Here is a 12731-nt window from a genome sequence, read left to right on the forward strand (position 1 = left end):
ACACCCAGCCCCATTCCAACCCTCTAGGTCATCACAGCACCAAGCTGAGCTCCCTGTGCTATGCAGCAGCTTCCCACTGTCTATTCTGTATGTGGTAGTGTCTGTACGTCACTGCTGCTCTTTCAGTTCGTCCCACCCTCTCCTTCCTGCCCTGTGTCCACAAGGCAGGGAATTGCCTTGTGCCTACATCTGTGCAAATTGCCATATGACCCAGCAATTCTACTACTGGACATATACCCTGAGAAAACAGTAACTCAAAAAGACTCATGTACCCCAATGTTCATTGCAACACTATTTACAGTAGGACATGGAAGCAACGTAGATATCCATCGACAGATGACTGGATAAAAAAAGATGTGGTACCTATATGTAATGGCGTATTACTCAGCCATTATTATATTCTAATAATTAAATGTGATAATTGATATTATCATGTGCTCAGTCGCTCAGTTGTGTCTGACTCTTTGTGACCCCATGGACTGTAGAACACCAGACTCCTCTGTCCATGGAATTTTCCAGGCAAGAATACTGGAGTGGGTTGCCATTTCTTCCTCCAGGGGATCTTCCTTCCCCAGGGATCCAATCCACATCTCCTGCATTGGCAGCTGCATTCTTTAATACTGACCCACCTGGGAAGCCAATTATAAGTATTTACCTAATTATAAAAGAAATAGAAAAATCTGCAGTTATTACTTAAATACATCTGAAATGCACTGTGATAACTTGCAGTTGGCCAAGTATTCTAAAAATCATTACTCATCATCAATCTTTATATGTATGAAATTGTATGAAATTATATTTGTATGAAATTATAATTTTATGAAATTATATTTGTTGTAATCATTTTTATTAGTCTATTAAACAAATATATTTTGAGGTGATTTGACAAATTCTGTAAGAATGAAATAAGCTATTTGATTTCTCTTTTTAAAAAGATATCATGTCTCTTAAAACTTATTTTAAGAAGAGTTGTTTGGTTCATTAGGAGAAAGAAATCCTAATGGAAAAACTACAGAAAGATTCCCAAGTGGTTGAGAAAGTTCAGATGCTTGTTAAACAGGATGAAGAAATCATGGCAGAAGAAGTAAGAATCGTAGAAGAGTATGCTCAGGTAAAATTAAAATATACTCAATGAAAGTCACTTAGAGATTTGCAAAATTGTTTCCTACCCCAAAAATTTTAAAGTCAGGCTCAGTTCAGTTCAGTTCAGTCACTCAGTCGTGTCCGACTCTTTGTGACCCCATGAATCTCAGCACTCCAGGCCTCCCTGTCCATCACCAACTCCCAGAGTTCACTCAAACTCAGGTCCATCGAGTCAGTGATGCCATCCAGCCATCTCATCCTCTGTCGTCCCCTTCTCCTCCTGCCCCAAATCCCTCCCAGCATCAGAGTCTTTTCCAATGAGTCAACTCTTCGCATGAGGTGGCCAAAGTACTGGAGTTTCAGCTTCAGCATCATTCCTTCCAAAGAACACCCAGGGTTGATCTCCTTCAGAATGGACTGGTTGGATCTCCTTGCAGTCCAAGGGACTCTCAAGAGTCTTCTCCGACACCACAGTTCAAAAGCATCCGTTCTTTGGCGCTCAGCCTTCTTCACAGTCCAACTCTCGCATATATGCATGACTACTGGAAAAACCATAACCTTGACTAGATGGACCTTTGTTGGCAAAGTAATGTCTCTGCTTTTCAATATGCTATCTAGGTTGGTCATAACTTTTCTTCCAAAGAGTAAGCGTCTTTTAATTTCATGGCTGCAGTCACCATCTGCAGTGATTTAGGAGCCCAAAAAAATAAAGTCTGACACTGTTTCCACTGTTTCCCCATCTATTTACCATGAAGTGATGGGACCAGATGCCATGATCTTCATTTTCTGAATGTTGAGCTTTAAGCCAACTTTTTCACTCTCCACTTTCACTTTCATCAAGAGGCTTTTGAGTTCCTCTTCACTTTCTGCCATTAGGGTGGTGTCATCTGCATATCTGAGGTTATTGATATTTCTCCCAGCAATCTTGATTCCAGCTTATGCTTCTTCCAGCCCAGTGTTTCTCATGATGTACTCTGCATATAAGTTAAATAAGCAGGGTGACAATATACAGCCTTGATGTACTCCTTTTCCTATTTGGAACCAGTCTGTTGTTCCATGTCCAGTTCTAACTGTTGCTTTCTGACCTGCATATAGGTTTCTCAAGAGGCAGGTCAGGTGGTCTGGTATTCTCATCTCTTGAAGAATTTTCCACAGTTTATTGTGATCCACACACTCAAAGACTTTGGCACAGTCAATAAAGCAGAAATAGATGTTTTTCTGGAACTCTCTTGCTTTTTCCATGATCCAGTGGATGTTGGCAATTTGATCTCTGGTTCCTCTGCCTTTTCTAAAACCAGCTTGAATATCTGGAAGTTCATGGTTCACATATTGCTGAAGCCTGGTTTGGAGAATTTTGAGCATTACTTTACTAGTGTGTGAGATGAGTTCAATTGTGCGGTAGTCTGAGCATTCTTTGGCATTGCCTTTCTTTGGGATTGGAATGAAAACTGACCTTTTCCAGTCCTGTGGCCACTGCTGAGTTTTCCAAATGTGCTGGCATATTGAGTGCAGCACTTTCACAGCATCATCTTTCAGGATTTGAAATAGCTCAGTTGGAATTCCATCACCTCCACTAGCTTTGTTTAAGGCCCACTTGACTTCACATTCCAGGATGTCTGGCTCTAGGTGAGTGATCATACCATCGTGATTATCTTGGTCATGAAGATCTTTTTTGTACAGTTCTTCTGTGTATTCTTGCCACCTCTTTTTAATATCTTCTGCTTCTGTTAGGTCCCTACCATTTCTGTCCTTTATCGAGCCCATCTTTGCATGAAATGTTCCCTTGGTATCTCTAATTTTCTTGAAGAAATCTCTAGTCTTTCCCATTCTGTTGTTTTCCTCTATTTCTTTGCATTGATCGCTGAGGAAGGCTTTCTTATCTCTTCTTGCTATTCTTTGGAACTCTGCATTCACATGCTTATATGTGTCCTTTGCTCCTTTGCTTTTCGCTTCTCTTCTTTTCACAGCTATTTGCAAGGCCTCCCCAGACAGCCATTTTGCTTTTTTGCATTTCTTTTCCATGGAGATGGTCTTGATCCCTGTCTCTGTTCCAACTTTGCCTGTTTTTCATTTTTTTCCCAGAAAATATTTATATTAATACCTACTACATGCAAGGTACTATTAAGTGAAGTGCAAAGACAGAGGGTCCCTTAAGAAAATAGGTAGTCTGGTTCTTCTGGTTACAATGAATAAAACTCATTCAACCCATATCAGAAATGCATGTGGCCTCCAAGAGGATCATCTGAAGGATGGAAGGGTTGGTTGCGGTGGCCTCCTCATTTCCTCAATGCTCAGCAGGAAGCCCTGCAGTTTATTTGTGTCCAAGTGAGGGGATTTACCTATTATGTTATCCAGCTTGAAGTAAATAAGCAATTAAAATATGGACAGGTAGCTTGAAAAGGGTTCTCAGAGAAACCTTGGATTGAAAATAATGCTAACACTGAAAGTACAAGCGAAGAATGAGAAGACGGCAGGCCGATACCGCTCGTATCTCTGGTATGAACTATTTATTCTTCAGCCATGTTTTTAATGATGATCTAATCAGATCTAACAAGGAGCCAAGCAAAATATTTTGAAATTATCAAAAAGGCTATTAGAAATATCTATTCACATTCACTATTGTTTATAATAAACCTTGCCTAAATATTTATTGTGGTACTTTGAGATATTAGCTAATGATAGTAGCTTTTGTATTTAACATACATAAATAATTCCCCCAACTGAGGTTTTAGCTAATATATATATATATATTTTTTTTTTTAATTGATGGAGTTGCTCCATGAAAAACCTTTGCACATGAAAAATGTGAAATTCCACTCTCTGCCTTCTCTGACTAGGGGTGGCCATTGATCAGACCAGGGTTGAACATTTGGTAATCTGCTACACCAGACTGGTTCCTATTGGAATTCTGACTGGAGGGAACAGAGGGAAATTGGCCAGTTTAAAAAGACAGAATTATTCAGGCAATGAGAGAAGTGATACAAACCAAATAAACAGTCCTTAGAACTGCTTTGTTTTCTGAAGATGATCTGATAAGAATTAAAAATTATAAAATAAGGCACCTTTGACATATATCTGTACAAGGAATCTGTAATTTCTTACTTCTTTCAATGAGACATTTTAAAACATCTTTCCAAATTACGATAATTATTACCGAAAAGTCCATGAATCCTGATTAATTCTTGTTGAATAACTCATCCAAAAAATGGGATGTATGGGTTTAGAATAGTGTACATTGCATTATCAACTATATTCATGGAAGAATGAACTTCCATTTTGAGTAGGTGTCAATGAGGATCTACCATCTACTTACAATTTTACTTATCTTAATAAGTGGAAGGATTTTCTACAGACAAGATTCTGATGCTGGGCACTATAAGTACAAGTTATATCATAGTATGACCTCTGGCCCTTCACCTTAGTGTCACATCACCAGGAAAGTTGGAACAGCAGACAACAGAAGTATTTCTAGAAGTCATTCATATTTGTAATAGCATGTAATAACTTAATTATACAGACAAGTGACTCTAAGCAACATAAACATAACCCCCAAGTCAGCTTGTTAGCGAAATCCCAAAAATATCCAGTCATTCCAGCACCACCTTTCATGATAGAATACCCGACAAAGAGTCAGTCAAAAGGGTAAAGAGAAATTGATCTTCAGTTCAGTTCAGTCGCTCAGTCGTGTCCGACTCTTTGATTGCAAATAGAATGTCTTACTTTTGCATGTCTTACAAAAATGTATAACCCTGCACACATACTGGCAAAATTCCTTCCAGGAACTTGGAAGGGGATCTGTGCAGCTGAGGGGTTTTAAGCTTCATTAGCTTTACAGAGAAGCTAATGAAGGCAATGGCATCCCACTCCAGTGTTCTTGCCTAGAAAATCCCATGGATGGAGGAGCCTGGTAGGCTGCAGTCCATGGGGTTGCTACAAGTCAGACACGACTGAGTGACTTCACTTTCACTTTTCACTTTCATGCATTGGAGAAGGAAATGGCAACCCACTCCAGTGTTCTTGCCTGGAGAATCCCAGGGACGGGGGAGCCTGGTGGGCTGCCGTCTATGGGGTCGCACAGAGTCGGACACGACTGAAGCGACTTAGCAGCAGCAGCAGCTTTACCGTAATCTGTCTTTAAGCGGCATGTTCAGTCACTTAGTGTGTCCAACTCTTTGCAACCCACGGACTGTAGCCCGCCAGGCTCCTCTGTCCATGGACTTCTCCAGGCAAGAATACTGGAGTGGGTTGCCATTTCCTCTTCTAGGGGATATTCCTGACTCAAGGATCAAACCGGTGTCTCCCGCATTGGCAGATGGATTATTTAGAATTCCATCTTTAAGTGGACCACTCCCAAAAGGGCAACGTTAAAACTACACTAAGTCTAACACAGAAGGCAGAAAACACTCAATGTTTTCGCTTCTCACAGATAACTTCTCATCAGAGATTGCAAAATACATTAATTTAGGACAGTAACACATGTTTCTAACAGTGCAAGCATGTGTGTGCATCCCTAAGTCATACAGAAGCATAACTTATGGGCACTGTAAAAATGTTGCATTACATTTTCCAACTTAAAAATATAAAAATTTTAAGTATGCAACTATATTTATTCATATGTATTTAGGGACTTATAACTTTATTGCAGAAAGCTGACAATGAATTAAAAAGTGTACTGCCAGCTCTCGACAAGGCAATTGTGGCTCTAAACGCCCTGGATAAAGCTGATGTCTCTGAGTTAAGGTGAGTAATTTACTGAAGTCTCTTTTGAGTTGCAAGAACTCAAAAATACATGGGAAAAGTTAAGTCTATATCCCACTTTTAGAATAAGCCATGTTACCTATCGTGGGCTCTGGTACCAAGCTTCCTGGGTTGGAATTCTGGCACTGCTGCTTTCTAGTATACAGCCTTTCTGTGTCTCAACTTCTTTTCTATGCAACTGGGGTAATAATAAATGCTGAAAGGATTGGATGAGTTGAAACATGTAAAATGTTTAGAATAGTCTGGCATAAGGCAAGTGCTCAAAAAAGATTAATGCTAACTGGTTTCCTCTGATTAAGCAGGCCTTTTCCCCTGCCCTTGTACTAAAGCTAAAGAAAACTAACCTAATGCTTGAATTCCTTGCATATGCATTGGTTTTATTTATTTATTTTTTGGTTTTTTTTTTTAAAACATTATCCCTTGTGATGTTGCTAATGTACATTTCACTTCACTTCAAAATGCCAGACAAATGAAATGCCTTTGATATGATCTTCATTGCTATTCTTAGGACATGCAGCAGAGACAGTTTAGTCCATTCTCTTTCCCACCTGCTGTTTCCACAACTGAAGGGACTTAGCATGCACAAACACGTGTCAGCTGATTCAGACGTAGCTAAGAGGCAACTTCCAAAGTTCCAATAATTACATCATTAATAACTTAGGATACAAATTCCCATCTACCCTCCTCCCTCAACTCTCTATTATCTGTGATCTTTAGAGTAGGAATTTTAGATCAGGATGAATAATAATCAGAGGATGTGTTTAAAGGGAGTTGCACCTTACAGCACCCTTCAAATTACAGGAATAGGGTTGACTCTCAACTACCCCAACTGTTTCTGTCAATTGGCTATCAGTAAACCAATCCTGGGATGAAAGAGGAGAGGTCCTTCTTTTAAAGAACTCTGCAGCAAATACTTTTGTAATGAAAATAATTAACATCTAACTTGTATGTTCTACATAGTTAAGTGTTATTCATTTCATCTTTCTAAAGCAAAGATACCCATGTTCTAAAGATACTCAAATTTTTGAAGATACCCAATAATGAAATAGCTATATATTGGCAATTAGATCTTCTTACCAAAAACTTGTTAAAAATCTGTGTGTGTTATCTTTTGAGATAGTTTACAGGGTATCTTTGATTTCAGTTATGAAGTTGATTAGATTTAACCATTTATTACAGAGTATATACACGGCCTCCTTACCTTGTACTGACTGTCATGAATGCAGTTTGTATTCTTCTGCAAAAGAAACCTAACTGGACTACAGCAAAGTTACTTCTTTCAGAAACTGGTTTCCTAAAAAAATTGATTAACATTGACAAGGACAGCATACCTGAGAAGGTAAAAGTTCATCTCTAATTAATGCATAATTGATACATTCCATACTTATAATCTGCAAGTCCAATGGAAGTATTAACACTGGAGTCTTGCATTAGAATTGGAAGACAATGGTGAGGGTAAAAGATCAGAGAGCAAGCTGTATATGCAACTGTAAATGGTTTTCTGGAAGTGATAAAGCAATATGTCACCAAAATTAGAAAAATGTCATGTCTCAGGATCTGTTTATATAATAAAATAGGAGAGGTCAATAGTGGGGGAAATTTTTTTCTGGATGGATTATAAAACCCTATGAAAGTACAAGGTATGGATAAAGGTGTCTGAGATTTTTTAATTGATATATAATTGATATACAACATTATATTAGTTTTAGGTGTACAGCATACTGCTTTGATATTTGTATACATTGCAAAATAATCACCACAGAAAGTCTAGTTAATATCCATCACCACACATAGTTACAAACATTTTTTCTTGTGATGAGAACTTTCAAGATTCACTCTCCTTGAAACTTTTAGATATACAGGATTAGTAATATAGCCACCATGCTGTACATTATATCTCCAGGACTTATTTATTTTATAACTAGAAGTTTGTACCTTTTGACCACCTCCACCCATTTTCACCATCCCTAGCTCCCCACCCCTGGTAATCACCAATCTGCTTTCTGTATCTATGAGTTCATTTTGGTTTTTGTTTTCTTTTTTTTTAGGTTCTATACATACATGAGATCATATGATATCTGTTTTTCTCTGTCTGAGTCATTTCACTCAGCATAGTGTTCTCAAGACCCATTCTAGTTATAAAAAATAGAAGAATTTCCTTCTTTTTATGGCTGAGTAATAGTCCATTGTGTGTGTGTTTTTTTTCACATTTTCTTTATGCATTCATCCGTTAATGGACCCTTCAGCTCCTTCCATGTCTCAGCTATTGTAAATAATGCTGCAGTTAAAATGAGGGTTAATATATCTTTCTGAGTTAGTGTTTTTGTTTCCTTCAGATAAATACCCAGAAGGTAACTTACTAGATCTTTGGCACTTCTGTTTTAATTGTTGAAGAGATCTCTTACTGTTTTCTATAGTGATTCATCAACTTACATTTCTACTAACAGTGCACAAGTATTCCACTTTCTCACCTACAGTTGTTATTTGTGGTTTTGATAATAACCATTTTAACAGTGATAGCTCATTGTAGTTGTTTGTATTTCCCTGATTATTAATGATGTTAAACACCTTTGCATATACCTGTTATGTATGTCTTCTATCTGTATGTCTTCTTTGGGAAAACATGTATTCAGATCCTTTGCCCATTTTAAAATCAGATTGGTGTTTTTGCTGTTGGACTAGATGAATTATTTATTTGGGATACGTGTGAGTGAGTGTGTGCCCCTACTTAGTCGTTCAGTCATGTCCGACTCTTTGCGAGTCTATGGACTGGAGCCCACCAGGCTCCACCAGGCTCCTCTGGCCATGGAGTTTTCCAGGCAAGAATACTGGAGTAAGTTGCCATTTCCTACTCCAGAGGATTTTCTCAGGGATCACGCCTGAGTGAGTGAGTGAAGTCGCCGAGTCGTGTCCAACTCCTTGCTTCCCCATGTACTGTACTGTAGCCTACCAGGCTCCTCAGTCCATGAAATTTTCCAGGCAAGAGTACTGGAGTGGGGTTGCCATTTCCTTCTCCAGGGGATCTTCCCGACTCAGGGATTGAACCCGGATCTCCGGCATTGTATGCAGACGCTTTACTGTCTGAGCCACCAGGGAAGCCCCCGACTTTCTGAGAGCCGATGCTAAAGGAGTCACTGCTTTTTCAACGTAAATGAAAAAGCTCTGGCCCCTAGGCCAGCAGACGAGTTCTGTGGATCATGGCCCACACTGGTCCCAGGGAAAACCAGAAGCTTCGTGGGAAATGGGAGACGGAGGTCCCCCTGAGGCAAGGAGCCGGCCCGGGCGCCGAGGTTAGAGCTGGTAGTGAAGGAAGGAAGGAGGCCCGGCACCCCTGGGGCCGACCTCGGGCCGTGGCTCCTGGTCTGCGGCTGCACAGGAAGACTTGGGGCACCAGCCAAATGCCTGGAAAGCAACAGCAGCCTCGGGTGTGAAATGGTCCAAACTAGGAAGTGCAGAGCTAAGGGGGACCACTCCCAGCCCCTCCGCGAGGGTCCACACCCAGGGCTCAGGCGAGTCCCAGGACAGGACACACGTGGAGAGGGCGCGGCAGGCAGGACGGGCCCCACACCCTACGCGGTGTCACCAGGCCTCTTCTGCTTCTTCCTTCACGGAAGGCAATGTTGCCATCTCACGTCCAGGCCTCCAGATGGTGATTCCAGGCAGGCGGATTCTTTACCACTGCACCACGTGGGAAGCCCCATTTATTTTGAATGTTAACCTTTTATTATATATATGGTTTGCAAATATTTTCTCCCATTTTCTAGATTGCTTTTTCTTTTCATTGATGGTTTCCTTTGCTGTGCAACTTTCTAATTTGAGGTAATCAACACTTACTTGCTGCTGCTGCTGCTGCTGCTGCTAAGTCGCTTCAGTCGTGTCCGACTCTGTGCGACCCCATAGACGGCAGCCTGCCAGGCTCCCCTGTCCCTGGGATTCTCCAGGCAAGAACACTGGAGTGGGTTGCCATTTCCCTCTCCAATGCTTGAAAGTGAGAAGTGAAAGTGAAGTCTCCCAGTAGTGTCTGACTCTTCGCGACCGCATGGACTGTAGCCCACCAGGCTCCTCTGCCCATCACACTTACTTATTTTTGCTATTATTGCCTTGCTTTTGGTGTCAAATCCAAAATCACCGAGATCAATGTCAAGTGGCTTACAGCCTGTTTTCTTCCAGGAGTTTTATGATTTTGGGTCTCATGTTCAAGTCTTTAATTAATTTTGAGTTAATTTCTGTATGGTGTAAGATAGTGGTTCAGTTTCATTCTTTTGCATGTAGCTGTTCAGTTTTCCCAACACCACTTATTAAAGAGACTGTCCTTTCACCTATTGTATATTTTTGGCTCCTTTATTTAAATTAATAGACCATATACACTTGTGTTCATTTCTGGGCTCTCTACTCCATTCCATTGATCTGCTGCTGCTGCTGCTAAGTCGCTTCAGTCGTGTCCGACTCTGTGCGACCCCATAGACGGCAGCCCACCAGGCTCCCCCATCCCTGGGATTCTCCAGGCAAGAGTACTGAAGTGAGTTGCCATTTCCTTGATCTATGTGTCTGTTTTTATGCCAATACAACATTGTTTTGTTTACCACAGTTCTGTAATATAGGTGGAAAACAGAAATCAAGATGCCTCCCTCTTTGTTTTTTCTCAAGGTTCCTTTGTCTATTCAGGGTCTTTTATGGTTCCATACATATTTTAGGATTGTTTATTCTATTTCTGTGAAAAATGCCATTGGAATTTTGGTAAGTATTGTTTTGAATCTGTAGATTGCTTTGGGTAGCAAAGAGTATTTTAACAATATTAATTTTTTCAATCTATAAGCACAAATGATCTCTCCATTTATTGTGTCTTCTTTAATTTCCTTCATCAATGTCTTTAGTTTTCAGTATCAGATATTTCACTTCTTTAGTTAAATATATTTTTAGATATTTTATTCTTTTTGATGCAGTTATAAATGGGATTTTCTACATTAGAAAATCTAAATTTCTCTTTATAAGAGTTTGTTTATGTATAGAAATGCAACTGATTTTTACATACTAGTTTTGTCTACTGCAACTTTATGGAATTCGTTAGTTCTAACACTGTTTTGGTAGAAGCTTTAGGGTATTCTACATTTAATATTATGTCGTCTGGAAATAGTGACAGTTTTATGTCTTCTTTTTTAATTTAGTTGCTTTTTTTTTTGCCTACTGTCTATGGCTAGAACTTCCAACACTGTGTTGAATAAAAGTGGCAAGAGTCAGCATCCTTATCTTGTTTCTCATCCTATAAAAACAAATTTCAGTTCTTCCTCATTGATATGATGTTAGCTATGGCTTTGTCACATATGACCTTTATTATGTTGAGCTATATTCCTTCTAAAGCCAACTTGTTGAGCATCTTTCTCATAAATCAAAATTGAATTTTGTCAAATGCTTCTTCTGCATCCATTGAGATGATCATATGATGTTTACCCTTCATTTTGTTAATATGGTGTACCACATTGATTGATTCGTGGATGCTGAAGCATCCTTAAATCCATCCCTGGAAAAAAACCCTGCTTGATTATGGTTTATGATCCTTTTAATATATTGTTGAATTCAATTTGCTTATATTTTTGTGTATTTTTGTGTCTATGTTCATTAGAGATAATTTTCTTTTCTTGTAGTATCCTGTCTGGTTTTAGTATCAGGGTAATGCTATCCTGATTAAAAAAACAAAAATGAGTTTGAAAGTGTTTCCTCTTCTTCTGTCTTTTGGAAGAATTTGAGAAGGATTGGTATCAACTCCTCTGTATATGTTTGGTAGAATTCACCAGTGAAGCCAACTGGTGCCAGACTTTTGCTTGTTGGGAGGTTTTTATTTATTGATGGTGGCTCAGATGGTAAAGAATCCACTTGCCATGTGAGAGACCTGGGTTCAATGTCTGGTTTGGGAAGGTCCCCCTGGAGGAGGGCAACCCACTCCAGTATTCTGACCTGGAGAATTCCAGGGACAGAGGAGCCTGGCAGGCTGCAGTCCGTGGGGTCGCAGAGTCAGACATGACTGAGCAACTTTCACTTTCACCTCAATCTTTTTACTAGTAACCAGTCTGTTCAGATTTCCTGATTCTTCATGATTCAGTCTTGATAGGTTGGATATTTCTAGGAATTTATCCATTTCTTTTAGGTTGTCCAGTTTGCTGGTATATGATTTTTCCCAGTGGTCTGTTATGATTTTTTATATTTCTATAGTATCAGTTGCAACGTCTCAATTCTCATTTCTGATTTTACTGATTTGCATGTTCTTTATCCTTTTTCTTAGTGAGTCTAGCTACAGATTTTTCAAGTTTTATAAGAAAAACAGCTTTTAATCCTATTGAGTTTTTTTCTGTCGATTTTTTAGTAACCATTTCTGCACTGATCTTTCCTTCCTTCTATTAACTTTGTGCTTCATTTGTTCTTCTTTTTGTCATTCCAAGAGGTGTGTTAAATTGAGAAGCCTACCCCTCAGACTGAAGTTTTGATATAAGCAAATAGCCTCTTTCACTGGAAACCTTGGCACGTTCAGTCAGTCCTCTGTGTTGGGTCCTGGGATGGGTGAGTCCCCATGGACCTTTTAAGGGATGTTTCTCAGATTGCTATAACCTTTTGAGTCTTGTGGATACAACCCTATTGACTTTTAAAGCTATATGTATTGTGGAATTTTTTTCTCAGGTGCAGGTCCTGAAGTTGAGCTCAGGGTTGTGAGTTCCCTGCCAACTGTGGGACACCACACCATGGCAAGGTTGTGTCTCAGCCTCTCCTACCTGTTACAGTGTGGGGTCTTTCATCCAAGTATAGGAGTCACTCAGGTAGTTTTTGGTTTTCTTCCAGATATTATTGCTCCCTATGTGTAGGGGGCGCTACTGGTAAAGAACCCACATGCCTTTGCAGGA

The 12731-nt window shown here is 39.6% G+C and overlaps 1 protein-coding gene across 2 annotated transcripts in view; it reads left to right on the top strand.

The window, feature by feature from the left end:
* The window catches only part of DNAH14 (dynein axonemal heavy chain 14), a 394303-nt gene that overhangs the window by 286235 nt on the left and 95337 nt on the right, over positions 1-12731 (top strand). For both annotated transcript variants that reach the window (XM_061382365.1, XM_061382363.1), the window contains 3 exons: positions 986-1111; positions 5729-5823; positions 7021-7180. In XM_061382365.1, the coding sequence (XP_061238349.1) occupies positions 986-1111; positions 5729-5823; positions 7021-7180 (381 nt within the window). The remainder of the gene's footprint in view (positions 1-985; positions 1112-5728; positions 5824-7020; positions 7181-12731) is intronic.

Source organism: Bos javanicus, chromosome 16 (genome assembly GCF_032452875.1).
Source record: "Bos javanicus breed banteng chromosome 16, ARS-OSU_banteng_1.0, whole genome shotgun sequence".
Taxonomy (NCBI): Eukaryota; Metazoa; Chordata; class Mammalia; order Artiodactyla; family Bovidae; genus Bos; species Bos javanicus.